This window comes from Watersipora subatra, chromosome 5 (assembly GCF_963576615.1).
Source record: "Watersipora subatra chromosome 5, tzWatSuba1.1, whole genome shotgun sequence".
Classification (NCBI taxonomy): domain Eukaryota; kingdom Metazoa; phylum Bryozoa; class Gymnolaemata; order Cheilostomatida; family Watersiporidae; genus Watersipora; species Watersipora subatra.
Genome location: NC_088712.1, coordinates 22,203,439 through 22,220,410, shown reverse-complemented (window position 1 = coordinate 22,220,410; position 16,972 = coordinate 22,203,439). Strand labels below are relative to the sequence as shown.

The 16,972-nt window shown below is 32.4% G+C and overlaps 1 protein-coding gene across 1 annotated transcript in view; it reads left to right on the top strand.

Moving 5' to 3' along the window:
• LOC137397202 (uncharacterized) overlaps positions 1–717 on the top strand; it is a 98,552-nt gene extending 97,835 nt beyond the window's left edge. The window contains exon 9 of the mRNA XM_068083489.1: positions 539–717. Within this exon, the coding sequence (XP_067939590.1) occupies positions 539–669 (131 nt within the window). The 3' untranslated portion in view covers positions 670–717. The remainder of the gene's footprint in view (positions 1–538) is intronic.
• Positions 718–16,972: the final 16,255 nt, after the last annotated feature.

Genomic DNA, 16,972 nt, shown 5'->3' with positions numbered 1-16,972 from the left:
ATTGAAACGCTCATAACACGAAACTACAATTTTACAGAATTTGTCATAATTCTTAATGAAAAATCAGATGAAAACTACTAATGCAGTGTGTTATATTAACAATCAGAAAGTGTGTATCAGTACCTTATCATTATGTAAGATAGCAGTGATGAATTTTATTTTGCTGTAGAAATCCTGTACTCTGTTCTTCCTAATCAAGTACTTCTGAGTGCACTTGTGAGAGTACTGTGTGTTATAAAATAACATTCCCAGCTCTTATCACACCTGAGATTAATATAGAGATGCTCGTACCATTCTAGGGGAGGACCTGCTGCCCTGCCCTTGTGTCATTCCATGGAACAGTGGTTATTATCGGTTTATGAGAGAGCCAAGCATCTACAGCTTAGAAATTTGACATAAAATGTTTGTGTCAGCTTTGGTGGTGCTTCCATGTTCATTTTATGTTTCTTTTAAGAAGACCTGCCTGACAGCAGTGTCCATGTGGAGCTAATATTTATATGTGGAAGTTTGACTGTGTATTTATCATTATATATTGTAGGGAATATAGTTTCTCAGATGGCACATCGCTCTATAGATGCAGGTAGTGTACCCTCCTTAGAGGTGTCTGGCTCCACTCTAATCCTACCTAAATATAACAGCAAGGAGGTCAGCTTCTACAAGATGAATTAATACCAGAGACTACAGTCAATGTCACGAGAATAAAGGTCGTTATGTAAAGACATGTGGAGAGACATTATTACAAATGACTAGCAGCTGAGTCTCTATTTGAGACTGTAAGTAACACAAAACATATTACTATGAAAAGACAAGCCGTAACATAGTTGACATAAAAGCCAAGTTCTCTTAAGCTCAGCCGTATCCTTCTAAGCCGCCCTCTTCTGTCACCCGTCTCGCTCCCTCGCAGCAAAGCCAACATTCGTAGAGATCCTGCTTTTTTCCACTGAGCCACCATCTACTACCGAGAATTACCATGCTCGGTATCACCTTGAGGAGAGGCAAAGTGGAAAAAAAGACAAACAGAGGAAAAGAAAAACTATATTTAACCTATAATGTTAGTTTTGTTCTTAGACCTTCCTTACATTTTGTTTTAGAAATGTTTTATATATGAATAATTAATCAATGGATTAGGTTGCCAGGTGTTGACTTTAGCCTTTCTAAGCCATGTTGCTGTTTTAATAAAAGACATATTTATAATGACACTTGAAAAGAGCCTATGCTGGAAACCTTCCAGATCAACAATGGGTCTGGTTGCATGCATTGTCATTGTTTTAATTTGGTTTGAGATGGAAAAGAGTGCTTCGCCATGAGCATCATGAGCGTTATCATTGCACCTTTGCTTTTGCCTTTTCTTACAAAGAATTTCAGAAACATAACTTTAATGTATAAATAATAGAACCAGTTAAAATATTGTCAGGGCCATGCAAGTACTAATATAATAATTGCAAAACAATTAGGATGATTGTGTCTGAAATACTAGGATTTGTCTCTCTTGTCATATAACCTATTTTATTTTTTTAGTGTGGATCGTTTATATGAGAATGTTCCCGTTTGTAATCAAATAAAATGTGTATACGCAAAATAAAATAAAAATTTAAGAGTTTTTCAATCAAGAATGTTATATATTTCTGTTTTAATGTTTCAACTATTTTAAATTTCAACAATTCTAAAAGTACATTATTCATTTGGTAATACCTATTGGAGTCCTACCTCACAGTACTTCTTGGTTGATGGATAGAACAGTACAAACTGGTCCCATAGCCCGGTTCTTATATATGCTGCAAGCGCCCGTGCTAGTATCGCAGGGCTATCAGTGATGAATAGCGATCCTATGCGCATGCAACTGGCCGTCAACGCAAGATTTCAACAAGCAATTTTGGTAGAAAGTTGCAAGCGAAACTTTCTCAAAATGCATTGTACAAGTGAAGGTTGCCATTTTCAAAATACAGTGCACCCTCGGGATACGATTACCCTGATATACGATTTGTTCACCTAATGAAGTCGAACATCGTGAGATCTTCACCTCGCTATACAAATTATATTTCAAGATACGATTTTGAGAAAAGTTTCGCCCGAGTTAAACTTTGGCGGTCAGGGTGCTCATAACGCACCTCGAATAACAAAGACACCAAAATACAGTTTGCCAAAAACATTTTCAGAACTTTTAGAAGAGAAACGATGACCGACTTCTCTCAGGACAGCATTTCGCGTGGAAATTTTTTGTAAAATACACAAGCGAGAGCAAATATTCATTTTGAGTGTTATACTCTCTATTCCACGTCAACAAAGTTGGCAGTCATAAATAAATAAGAAGAAAGCGCCCGTATTGTTAATATTGTCAAGGAATATGGTCGTAACTAATAAGAATTTGCAGTTATTATTAAAGCAAGCACAAGGAGGAGCTTACGAGTGACGATTTCAAACAGTTGGAAAGCCATGCACGCGATCAGCATTAAAGAGGAGCAACCCTTTAGTATGGGTGAGGGCTGAGGAACTAGAAGATACAGAAAAACCTACATTGGCAGAAGTATTTCAAGGGTTTAATTTACTGATGTGGACTGGTACATAAAACCAATGCGTGTGGAATGTACATGTATATCATTATTTATATTTTTGTGGCATGTTTTATTCATTTCATTTTATGTTTTATTTAATTCACTTTGATTTTATGTTTTATTTTCTCGTTCAACCATGTCTTTGCGGTTCGGCATGTTCTCTACTACGTAAATACAACTCATCGTATGTATGTAACTCATATATAACTAGCTACTCAAGATAGTTGACGCATCCACATTACTTTCTGCAACTTCCTAAAGCCATGTCCTCTAGGGTATAAATACATCAAAACTTTGTATGTTTGGTTACATTGATTCTTGTGCTCATTTCATACAAGACAAACTACTGTACCACCTCCTCTGGATCCTTTTACAAGCGTTAGCTAGCGAGCAATTTTCTGCATCGCACCATCATCCTTTTTCTTTAAACCAGTAGAAAAATTGAACAGGAATAGACAACTTCTTTCAGCCTGCTAAAAAAATCCAATTCATTATGTATTAAATTTATTTTTAAGTGTACTGCAACATAATTAGCATTAATACGCTTTTGTCTCCTTTCTGCTTTACTCGCTACATGTTCCTGCTGAAGCCACCTTATTCCAAAGGTATGTACGCCCTGTATAGCAAATAAAATTTTATTTTTCCTTTTGGTAGCCATTAAATGTTCAAGTGTGCGAGAGGCCACTTTCAATAATGGCATCGCTCGGCCTAGTTGATTTAGGTTGAAAAAGCTTTCAACCAGACACGCTAAATTTTTATAGTGAAAGTGAGGATAAGAACTGCTGAAGGATAAAATGTTGTGATAAAAAGTTGAAATTCGGTAAATAGTTCAAAATACATACTAAAACTTAGTTTTAAGTGTAGGTTTAGGAAGCTAAACTTACTTGAAGTGTTTTCAAAGTTCATGTTATGCGTACCTTTTGAAGGTAAGAACTTCTTACCGTACCTACTGCATTTGGTAAACACATTATAAGTTTGCATTTTATTGCAGATCAAAACCATTAAAAAACACTAAATGCAATGCAGTTACTGTAGGTAACTATAATTACTAAAGTTGACATACTATTTTGTTGCTAATTGTCAATATGTACACATTTTTATATAAAATTTGGCGATTTTTGCTAGGGGATGCGTGGATTGTATAATTACCATGATCTCTATACCCCGGTATACAAATGTTTCATCGTACGATTCTAACTCTGGAATTAATTGACATTGCATCTCGAGGGTGAACTGTAATTGACATTATTTTATAATACAAAAATAATTTTACCTATTTAAAAAAAAATTAACCACATTGCTAATAAAACTGCATTATTAGCAATGCAGTTTTATGTGAAAAGAAGCTTCACAAGTTTAGTGTCACAAGTGTTTTGCTGCACAAGATTACCACCACGGTCTCACAGCCAATATGGAAACCAGGCTTTAGGCAGCAGCAGTTTAGAATTTCAGTTGTTGTCTCAAAGGTTTCAAGGAATGTTGACTGGTCTCGGTTGTGTGAAGGCCGAAACATGATTTTGAGATTTTTTGCTCAGTCTCTACATTATCTTCAGGGTAATAATGAACTACTTTGATTTTTTTGAATATAAAAAACAAACGTTGAAAATAGTATTCAATTACAAAAAAGAATATCTGAGTTGCTACACAAGCCGTTTCAATATGTACTGGGAAACGACTGACATCAATAAAATGATAAGACTGTATATGATAAACTCAATAAAACAATACCAAATTATGTTACTATTATTATGATATGATTAAAACATTTCACAAAGCTATAGTCTGCGCGAGTCTAGGAATATTCTATCTAGGAATAATAACATAAATATTGAGAACAAGGGCAAGTCCAAGAATATAGGTGAATAACATGTGATGGGTATAGTGAATGCTACTTGGGTGTTTGTTCGAGGGATTCAAGTTGTAACTTTTAATGTTTTGGATACAAAAGTAATTTATTCAAACTGTTTGTCATTACGTTCTCGACAGCACTAATCTTCCCTTTTATTGTGTGGTTACACAGCGTACACCCCTCCTAGATCACAGCTTCGTCTTGGAGTTTGGGTAGTTATATGACAGCAAAAATGTTGTGATTTTTGCATTTCTTTAGGACGCGTTCTCTTTTTCTCTGAGCAATGTAGAGTAGCTAATGATTTCAGAGGCGTTGCCTCTTCATTTTCACCAGCCACGTGAAATCTGTCATAGTCTGACTCAGATCTGATTTCTACTAATGGAGAGGTCAATAAAGGAAAGGGTCAGGAAAAGGCAGAATAATTCATTGATAGCATCTAATAACTAAAACTATCAAATAACTAACAAGCCAACAACTAACAAACAAAAAGCTAACAAGCAAACAACTAACGGGCAAACAACCAACAAGCAAACAACTAACAAGCAACCAACTAACAAGCAAAAAGCTAACAAGCAAACAACTAACGGGCAAACAACAAACAAGCAAACAACTAACAAGCCAACAACTAACAAGCAAAAAGCTAACAAGCAAACAACTAACGGGCAAACAACAAACAAGCAAACAACTAACAAGCAACCAACTAACAAGCAAACAACGAACAAGCAAACAACTAACAAGCAAACAACAAACAATTAATGAACAAATAAAAATTCAAACTAACCGGTAGTTCAAACACAAAAATCCTTATAGACTAATCAACTAGCAAAAAAAGAAGATGAGATCATTAAATAGACCAATATTATTTTATATTGACTTGAAAAGTGACCTCCAAAGTAGAACAAGTCATGTGACTCAAGTGAGTAAGTGTTCAGCATAACTATTTACACCAATAGATGTGTTCACTAACAGCCATAAATGCTCAAGGCCGTATTGTTCAGCTAGAAACTTGTCAGTCAGCGGCAGTGTCACACTATGGAGGGTATGATAACTATCATCATCAGCAGAAAGTACTGTAGCCTTTATCACTCCTTAAGTGGGTAGCCTGAGATACCTGAGTGAGCTAGGATGCATGAGTTAGCAATTATTTCATTAATTTCATCACATCAGCTATTTACTCACATCAGACATTTCAATCAACAACAATCAGATTTTGTGTAGAAACTTATTAAGTTGATATAACAATCAATAGCTCGGTAATCTACAAAATTAAAACCATTTAAAGTGGCACTATAATTTAAATCATCAGTGGTAAAAGTTAAAAAAAAATTGTCAAAAACGGTTCCATTTTTTGATACTATTCAAGGATGTTAATCCTCCCATCAACCTATATATAAAATGGTCGTCTCACAAAGTGCCTTTGGTCACAATAAACCTAAATCAAACAACTCATTTTTCATTTCACGAAATAATTTTTATTCTGTTGTCAAGCAACAAAATATTTACAAAGGTCCATATTTAAACAAAGTTCCAAAATTATTAATATGTTAGTAACTTTTTGGCATCTTTGAATATTTCTAAATACATAAACCAATTAAACTTGAGACACTAACAAAATTGCAACATCAATGACGTTTTACAGCACATAAAATACATAAGTTTTTATCAAATAGTTCAATAAATCGGAGTCTTGGCTTTCGAATGAGCCATTGTTTGACATGGTGAGACAGACATTGGTTGGTGTTTATAAGGGTTCCCTAGAGCTCTACTGCAGGAATGTTCAATAGTACAAGCTCGAAAATTGTTTTGTCACAGTTTTCATATTCAAGGTTGCATTCTCTTACCGCTTATTTTATTGCTCACCGCTTAAATTTTATCAGCTACAATACTGACACTAGTGGCAGGCGAGGGTAGGACAACTCCAGAAAACCAATGAAGCTGCCAAAGGAATCAGTGTCATGCTCTCCATGTACAGATAATTTTTTTAAGATAAATGATAAAATAATAATTAATGTCATTAGTTTGAATGACGCTTTAATCTTGATTAAGCGACTCTTGTCAGTAACAAATTCACTCCTATTTTTTGCAAATGTTGTTTATAACATTTTTATTTTTGTTTCTGTTATGTATAACATTTCTTGTTTACTTCTCTGCTATATGGTGCTAGGATGTATAAGAATTCTTGCTGACCTCCCTCACAATGAGTGCTAGTATATATAACAAATCTTGTTAACTTCACTCACATAGATTATTAGTATATATGACATATCTTGTTAAATTACGTTCCAGAATAATATAGGAAAAAGTAAACAGCTTCATAATTTCTATAAGTTCCTTAAAAAATAATTTAAGTTTTTTTGTACATCGCTCAATTCCAATTTGGTAGTACCATCATATGTCGGTGGTAATTATAATGCTAGATATTGTCCACATTCTAGTCCTTTTTAGTTATACTGTTAATAATCTAACAGGTGTCATTGAACTGACTCACTAAGCTACAAGGAGTAAATCAATGACCAAAAAGAACAGAAATATGCATTTTATACACATAAGCAAAAACAAAACAATACGTACCTAGTACAGCCACTCGAACTAGTATGTATAGCTCTAAATACAAAATTGCAACAGCAGCATTTTGCTTACTAGTGAATGCGTATTTCACACTGAGGCATCAAAATCTTAAAGCTATACATGAAAATGAGTTGTGGAAATAATATGACAGCATGAAAAATTTTCAAAATCTTTAGAATTATTATCATTAACTTGCATGGCAATAACAATACCTCCAGTTGTTTTTTAGAGGGAATTAGTTTAAGTAAAACACTTAGTTAAAACTGGTTGTCACGGTGATACGCAGAACCAAAACTCACCACCAGAGCATTTTGCTACAAGCTGAAGTACATGAACAGATTGCCCGTTCAGGTAGACAAAATCAATATTAAGGACATGGGTACCATCAGTCAGTTGTTGCAGCCTGTAGTTTCATTCAGTTCAAAAAAAGCGAGATAAGTATGCATCAGCAAAATTTTGTCTTTGAATCTAGTGGTTAGAATAGGAGAGAAGAAAGTACAGGAACATGGTAAATACATAATATAAGTTTTTTGGAATAGTAGATTTCTTTTTACATGATGATTCCATGAAGAACTGTAAACCATCAGATGTGTCTGCTACACCAATGATTGTGATTAGTTGAGAAATGCATATGAAAGCAATTCTGCAATCATAATTCTTTAAAATTTGAACAATAATTGCCCTTATACAGTATGCAAAACCCAAAATTTTAGTTATTTTAAAGCATAGTATAGAGTTTTTTGCTGTATTTAAGATGTTAGTTCAAAGAACAATAGTTGAAAAAATGTGTTTAGCAAAATGCCAGAATTGTTATAATAAACTAGAGTCTTATTATAGTTTGATAATCCTCAAGCACAGATCACATAAGCTCTAACCAGTAAGAAAAGGAACTGCACATATTTGCTAGGCTGTCAATAGATTAGAACAGCTATGCTTCTCATGAAATAAATCTATCTGTACAGCCTGTGTATACTGTATGACTAGTGTACATTATTGCTAGCTGCTGAGAGTTCCAATACTCAAATGATAGGTTACTCAAAACACTATATATAAACTGGAACAAACAATTTATCATGTTTTAGGTTCCCAAAACATTTTTTCTTGAAGAAAGATTGATTAACCATAAATATACTTTCCTTAAAACTTATTGTATTGGTTTATGTTTTGTGCATAATAATTTTCGACAATGAAGAGTTTTTGTGTTTTTTCAATTATATTCACAAGCAGTAGCTCTGCTAAAATGCATTCTCATACAAATGAGTTTTTTCAGTTTGCTTGCCTGTCAGGTAAGCACAGAGCATTATTACCATTTTTCATCATTACGTCTTGAATGTATCAATGTTGCCTGATGACAACGAAAGCAGTAAATATTGCTTGAATTTAGCTTAATCGATACTCAAATCTAACTACATGTAGCGTGTATTTTCTTGCAATAAAATTTATGCTAAGAGTGAACTATTGTAAATTTAATGTTTATGAAAAGAATATGCTGGCCACATATGCAGGTTGCAATCTGCCTTCTCTAGCATGTTCTTAAAAATGAACTAGGAAATATTACATAGTTATAATTGACTATTTACATCTTGAAGAATCCTAAATTATTAACCAATAAGAAGGCTAATAGACTATTTTTTATATATTTGAAAGTTTTAGAATAAGCAGCCAATAGGCCAGAAATAGCATCATGTTAAGAACCATACAAAAACCTTCACTTGGGATCATTTTTTGAGTTTATAAGTTCCTAGACAAATTATTGATGTTGCCCTGGTAATCAAATATATGTAGAAGGTATAAACTAACAAGCATTTGAACCATCATATTTCAGAAATGAAGCTACCATCACAGTTATGTTAAGATTTTATCCTTGCATCAGCAGCTTTCTATTTGTTGGATGATGAGAAAAAAAGATATAATAGTGATACTTGTGATACAACAATCACATAACCAAACTTCCCATAAAACAAACGATATTTAACATGTCACATGGTACCAATACCTATGATTTGTACACAGGTATTTGGGAGACTTTTATTATTTGGAATTGTTTGGCTAATATAAAAAAATATTGTCTAGTTTACCAGTTGCTAAAACCAGCATTCAGTGTGTATATTTAATTCATATTCATTGGTCTCACAATTGTTTGTAGAAAACTAGCGCAGAAATACGAGGTTTTCCACTAAAGTCTGAAACTAGATACTCCAACTGTTTAGGTGTCAGATTATATGTTTGGGCTAATAACAAAAATCAACAGCGGTTTAATTGGGTCATATCATGACATTTATTTTAGGAAGATATACTGTGTGTATGACCGATCGGAAGAGGCAACATGTCAAATGTTAGTCAATAATTAATCTGGCAGCTTTTTGTTGTTGGAATCAGGGTGTGGAATTTGTTATTTTACCATGGCTGTTTCTTCCTATTATAAATCTGCTTGTTAGTTTGACGGGTTTGCAATCTCAAAAGAGTAACGCATGAAGTGAAATGCAGCTGGTACAGTGGGAAAAGAGAAAACTTTCAACTCAACTTACATGTTGCAATAATAACAAGCATCGCTATGACAGAAATCTATTTTATTGTTTGAAAAGAAATGAAAGGGTCAATTCAAGTTCATATCAAAAGTAAAAGTGACACATGACCATAATATCTCCCATTGAATCTTTTCTGTAAACGTTGCCAATTCATTAGTCTGATCTTACATATAATTTCGTAGACGCTCATTGTGTATATTTTCAAAGATTCAATTTGTAGATTTCCATAGAGGTTCCTTGTGTTCTTTGCATGTAGTTACCTTGCGTATATTTTTATACAGACACCTCTTATATTTGATACAAAATCAACAATTGAATATACCAGAATATACCGAATTCCAAGTTGAATTTAAACATAAAGAAACAATTTACTATATTAATGAAATATCACAATTGTTACAAATAAACTTGGGTCTTGTTATAGTTTGATGGTCCTAAAACACAGATCAAGTAAACTCTAACGAGTAAGAAAATGAACTGCACTCATTTGCTAGGCTGTCAATAGATTAGAACAGCTATGCTTCTCGTGAAATGAATATATATATATATATACAGCTTGTGTATGCTGTATAACTGGTGTATATATTCTTTAGCTGCTGAGAGTGCCATTACTCAGAGGATAATCAAAACCTTACATAAACTGGAACAAACAATGTATCATGTTTTAGGATCCCAAAACAATTATTCTTGAAGAAAGCTTGATTAACTATAAATATACTTTCCTTAAAACATACTGTATTAGTTTATGTTTGGTGCATAATTATTTTAGACAATGTTGAGTTTTTGTGCTCTTTCAATTAAAACATCAAGCAGTAGCTCTACTAAATTACATTCTCATACAAATGAGTTTTGTCAGTTTTCCTGCCTGTCAGGTAAGCACAGAACATTAATACAATTCTTCATCCTCACGTCCAGAATGTATCAATGTTGCCTGATGACAACAAAAGTTGAATATATTGTTTGAATTTGGAATAATCGATATTTCAAATCTAACTATATGTAGAGTATATTTTAAATCAATAAAACCTATGCTAAGAGCGAAGCTTTGTGAAATTTATTTTTTTATAAAAAGTATATGCATGCCACATCTGCATGCTGTAATCTATATTTTCTAGCATGTTCCTAAAATAAACTAGGACCTATTGAACTGTTATAATTGACTATTCACATATTGAAGAATTGTAAAGTATTAACCAATACAAAGGCTAATAGACACATGTCCATGTATTAGAAAGGTTTAGAGTAAGCGGTTAATGGGCCAGAAGTAGCATCATGTTGAAAACCATACAAAAGCTCCTCACTTGGAATCACTTTTTGAGTTTATAGGTTGCTAGTTGAATTCCCGGTGTTGCCTTAGGAATAAAAAGATCTTTGCACATATATTTTGTTAACATTTAACAACCGTTACTACTCTAACTTTTTGATTTCATATAATGAGAAAAGCATTTGGTGCAGTTGCAATAAACTAAAAGAAAAAAAGAAACCATTGTAGCGGGGTTTAAATTGTAGCAGTGTTTAAATTTAAATTCAAATTAATTAGCAAAGAATAGCATAATAAAGCCTGTTTTGATATGAATACAATGAAAGCTTATTTAGCATACAATGATATATTTTAAATTTTTTAATGGTTGTACAGTAAAAATGTATTATACAGATATATGGATACCTATAGTACTTGTCGAATGCCCAAATAAAAATCAGATAGTTTTTTAAATATGTAATCTAAATATTAAAAAAATAGTAGCAAAATAATATTTTAACTTAATAAACTAAATTTACCTACAGTAAATTTCACGTATTCAGTAGTTGTGATTTCGAAGAAATTGTATAGCGAGAAATGTCAAAAATATTTGGAAAAAAATATTTTTCCTTGTTTTTTCATTACACCCATGTGTATTCACAATTAAATCATCATATACAGTGAAACATGGATAACTCGCCCTCGGATATAGCGAACATATGGATAACTCAAATGGATTTGCTTGGTCCGTTCCCACGCAATGATAAATGGCTCTATATAACTCGAACTCAACACTGTTATAACGAACTGTTTTTTGCCCAACGGCTATCGAAACGGTTGCTATCGCTTTAGAAAATCACTTTATTCCAAGCCATAGAGGTGAACCTCAACTTTTCGTAATTCATAAGCGTCGTTATTACCTCCATCGGCAAAATATTTTTGTCAACAAATGTTCTAAAGGTTTGGTGAAATTTGATTTATACTGCTTTACGATGAATAGCACGGGCTAGCCGGGTCACGCGGGCAAGGATTTTCGCCACGCACATACAAAACAAAAACCGCATGTTGTTTTTGTTTTGTATTTGCGTGGCGTAAATCCTTGAGTGCGTGACCCGGCTAGCCCGTGATGAATAATTTTCTGACGTTGATTCCGTGTTGAATTAACGTCGGAATGTTGAATGTTTAAAACGTCTTAAAAATTGTAATTAAACGTATACGTTGTCTTAGCTAAAAAACTATTCATCGTTTGACCTAAACACAAAATACGTGTGTACATTCAATAAGTATCCATTCAAAAAGCGTGAGTTATATACAATGTACCGTAAAGTTTTTAATTGAACTGCATCGGAGTCTTGCTCTTAACGAATCCCAGATAAAGTAAGGTAATCTTTGCATAAACTTCAAGAAGGATCGGCAAAATTGATCGTGGGTAAAACGCTCAAAAGAAAAAGATGTCTTTTCTTTTGAGCATTTCAGCAACGATCAAGTTTTGCCAATGTCAATCTAAAAAACGTCCTGGCAATAACATCACCTCAAACAACAAACTAATCTCAATTGATAGAAAAATCTCTATACTTTTTGATAAAAAACGTTTTAAACTTTACATTAGAAGCATTTAATTTGAAACAAGCCATTTGTGCTTTTGATTTATATTATAGTTTGTATATGTTCATGTATCTACTAATAAATAAGTAAATACATGGACTTGTGACAGTGCTCTGATTACTTGAACACTCTGATAATTCGAACACTTTTGCTCGGTCCCTTGAAGTTTGAGTTATTCAAGTTTCACTGTATATTGAGGTTGAACAAATATATGCAGAAGGTGTGAACTGTAGCAAGCATTAAAAACAATCATATTTCTGAATGAAAATTACCATCACAGTTATGCTAAGATTTAAATCTTGCATCAGCAACATTTTACTGGTTGAATGATGAGAAAAGAAAATATAATAGTGATATTTGTGATACAACATTCACATAACCAGACTTCCCATAAAACAACCAATATTTAACATGTCACACGGTACCAATACCTATGGCTTGTATGCAGGAACTTAGTAGATTTTTAGATTTTGGAATTGGTAGTCTACTAAAAATAAAGATATGGTCCAGTTTGTGAGTTGCTAAACTTAGCATTCAGTGTATATCTTTGATTCATATTTATTGGTTTCTCAATTGTTTTTAAAAAACCAGGGCAGCAATATGAGGCTCCAAAATTAAGGTTTGAAACTAGATACTCCAACCGTTTAGGTGTCAGATTATATGTTTGAGCTGACAGCGAAGGTCAACAATTGTTCAATTGGGTTATACCATGAAGTTTATTTTAGGAGCAAATACTGTGTGGATGACCAAGCGGCAGAGGCAAGACTTCAAATGTTGTTTATTAATTATTCTGGCAGCTTTTTGTTCTTGGAATCAGGATGATGAACTTATTATTCTACCATGGCTGTTTCCTGTTATTATGAATCAGTTTGTGAGTTTGACAGATTTTTAACCTCAAATGAGGGAGACGTAATGTGAAAAGCAGCTGGTCGCATGGGAAAGAGGAAAATTTTCAACTCGAGTGACACAGTGTGATACGGACAAGCATCGCTATGACAGAAATCTATGTTTGTGTTTGAAAAGAAATGAAAGGGTCAATGCAAGTTCATATTAAAACTAAAATTGACTCATAACCTATAATAAATTAAATAAAAGCCTATAATATATATATATATATATATAAAATAAAAATAAACCTATAATATCTCGAATTGAATTTTTTTGGTAAACGTTGCCAGTTGATTAGTCTGATCTTACGTATAATTTCATGTAGACTCCTTGTGTATATTTTCAAAGTTTTTTTGTGTATATTTCTACAGAGGTATGTTTTGTATATTTCCATAAAAGTACATTGTGTATATTTCCATAGAGGGACCTTGTTTATATTTCTATAGAGACACTTTGTGTATTTGATAGAAAATTGACAATTGAATATGCCAGATTGACCAAATTCCAGGTTTAGTTAAAACATATTAATACTATTTCAATATCCACTAGCCATTTGCAAAGTTTTAAGCCAGTTTTAAAACAATTCAATGTGTCAGCCTTCCCAGCGCTGCCTTGCTGACAAATCTGTAAAATATTTAAAAGCTTCAGCTAAAGTTACACTTATTACAGTTATGTACAAATCAATAATAAATGTACTACCGAACAATTACAAACTTCTTTTGAAGGTCCCATTCAAGTCATAAAGCGCAAGCAGATAATAAGGATGTTGTTTCAAGGTAAATTATGACCATCCAGCTAAGCCTCAAAATATGTGCTGATGAATTTTTTTAAAAGCTCACCATAGCCTACATGTACCATACTTTTTGTTTTAAAATATTCAATAGGGAATTGTAGCAATATTAAAAAATCAAACATAATTTAACCCCAGTATTGAATATTATTAACTACTACTATGATGGGTGGTAATATAGTATATTTAAGAGGATAATGTAATAGTCTACTTATTGTACATAATCTTGCAAACTTGACTAAAGATATAAAAAATAAATTGCTAGCTGACCAGTTGTCATTAAAGGTCAATCAATGTACGCTTCATTTTACATATAAGTTCAATATGCATATAAAAACACCAAATGCGGTTGATACCTAGCGTGATAATACAGTGTGCCTAATGAGTTATGTAGGAGGTCACCTTATACTGACCAAATAAGAGAATTGCAGAGGGCTGTCCAAGCAACCCCTGATCTAATAATATTGATGATTTAGTTCATGTATATTTATCAGTCGTCTAGCATTTCATCCCACTTGTTGATCACAACACTTTGACAAGAAAAGACACATCAAATGGACTGTGAAATATTGGAGATCATCAATATAAACTTTGATCTTCAATCTAAATAGGTTGAGTTTTTTATAAAAAACAAAGTATTTAATCTTTACTTAAACATTCTGCTGCATCAAAACAATATTTTAATTGCAATATTTTAGTTTATTAAACTTGAATTTAAGCTAAATTTAAATGTAAGTTCAAGCTGTATCAAAACTATCTTAGCTACTCAATATTCAAAACTGAATTATATCAGTTTGAGGATCACATTTATCCTCTGAACCAAAACAAATAAAACTCTCTGATTCTGTAGATTGGTACTGTGCATAATTTAGTGTGATGTTAACATTACTGTTCATAAACAAGTTAGCCACACTTATCAGCATGTCTCAGCCAAATGAGGAATATGAGCAGAAATAGTCTGACTATCTCATACATATAGTAAAATTCAAAATATAAGATATTCATGTACTGCTTCTATTTTATATTTGAGAAAATTAAAAAAAAAGGTTCCGCTTAACATAATAGAAAACTTTTTTTTATAAAGATTTGTTATATACCCTTTTTAGACTACATTTAGGGTTAAAAAGGAAATTTATCACAAATACTTTGAATGCAGTAGCATTTTTGAATTAGGGAGGAGTCTGTATGTGAATTAATTTCTGTTAAATATCTGCTACAGTTTCTGTGAGCAATTGTATTTATTTAAAAATAAAATTATAGGCAAAACTCATCAACAGGTTAAAGATAGAGAATTTCAAAACTTTCTCTATTATAAGTAATAAAATCACAGCTAAATATCCAAACAAAACATTAACTGACGTTTCGACAGTTAAATACATTCTATTACAATTCAAATTTTTGTAGCAAAGACATAAAATTAAATATTTTATATATACATTAAATGGCATTAATTAAAATTTATATTTTTGTGGTACAGAGATAAAAGAAAAGCTTGATATAAGTTTTGACTAATAAACTGCAAATTCTAATGACTGATAAACATAAACAACAACAAAATTAAAAAATTGTTGGAACTTTTGTCTTGTTTCTGAACGAAGTTGTCTTCTCCTATTATATAAATGAGTTCAATAAAACTGCGGCAATGCTCGATGTTATGAACAGTCATCCAGCATTTAAAGTTTGACTGGGAAACAGCAGCCACACGATTATATTGGATATCTGTGAGTGCCAGCAGCCAAAACTTGGCTGATCAAATTAAAAACTGTCCAATATTAAAGAAAACTTTTGCTAAACAACTTCAGTAGCTGATAGCTTTTTCTATTCATGCTGGTTTTGGTCTTGCAAGAAATGACAACTTAGAGAAATTACATATGTCACTAACAAATATAAAACATGAACTATTTACATTTCATATTGTTAGTGATAAACTTTGAGGTTTCTTCTGTTTGGTTCACCCTTTAAAATTTTTAGCAAGATAATATTTATCATTTACAAATGAAACTTGTAAACTAAGCTGGTGTAATCGTAATCGTATCATCAGATCTCTGTTTATACAAATCTTTCTTTATGAGAAATATCAATAGTTACATTATCTTATGGTATTGTTGCATGTTTTATTTATTCACCATTATTCTTTAAAACACTTTAAGAAATAAACTAAACCCAGTGAATTTTTATTTATTTTAAATTGACAAGCCGCGAAATATCATCTAATAGTTATATTTTGACAATTTGTTATGAAATATAAGCATGTTGAAACTGCAGTGCTGCATGAAAGGTTGATATGTGTAATAAATTATTGCGTAATTTTTTAATAATAATAATACAAGTTGGCCTACTGTGGTAGTGGTTAGCTTGCATGTCTGTAAAAATAATATCTGAGTTCAATTTCTGCAGGATGCAACTTTTTTGACCTCCTAACTGCGGCTTCAGAGATACAAACAGACCTTCTACCTTCTTTAGCGATGTTAAAGGGTGCCAACTATAAACAATCGTTAAATATAAAAAAAAATATAACAATAGTCAAAATAAATCAGTACATTACAATGTACTAATTTATTTTTACTCAAACCCTCCGCATGTAAAAGTGTGAAGTGTATTTCGAAAATGATTTCTGAGGTTTGGGATTGCAGTAAATATTTAAGTATATCAAATATAAAACTAATAATATATTGTTTTCATTTATTAGTCTATGCCTCAAGTTAATGTTATATTTTTAGTACCTCATGAAAGCAAATAGATTGAATCAAACACAATATAATTATTAAATTTTGTAATACTTACCTGTGAAAGTGTCAATGATGGCTAGCTGAACAATACATTGTGATTTTAATTGATTTTAGTAGTTGTCTTCCCTTTTGGAAGATTGTGCTAAAGAAGCCTTGGACGCTTCATTAGCCATTGGGGCGGAATGAGCCTCCTTTAGTGTATTAGTGGATCTTTTCTACACTT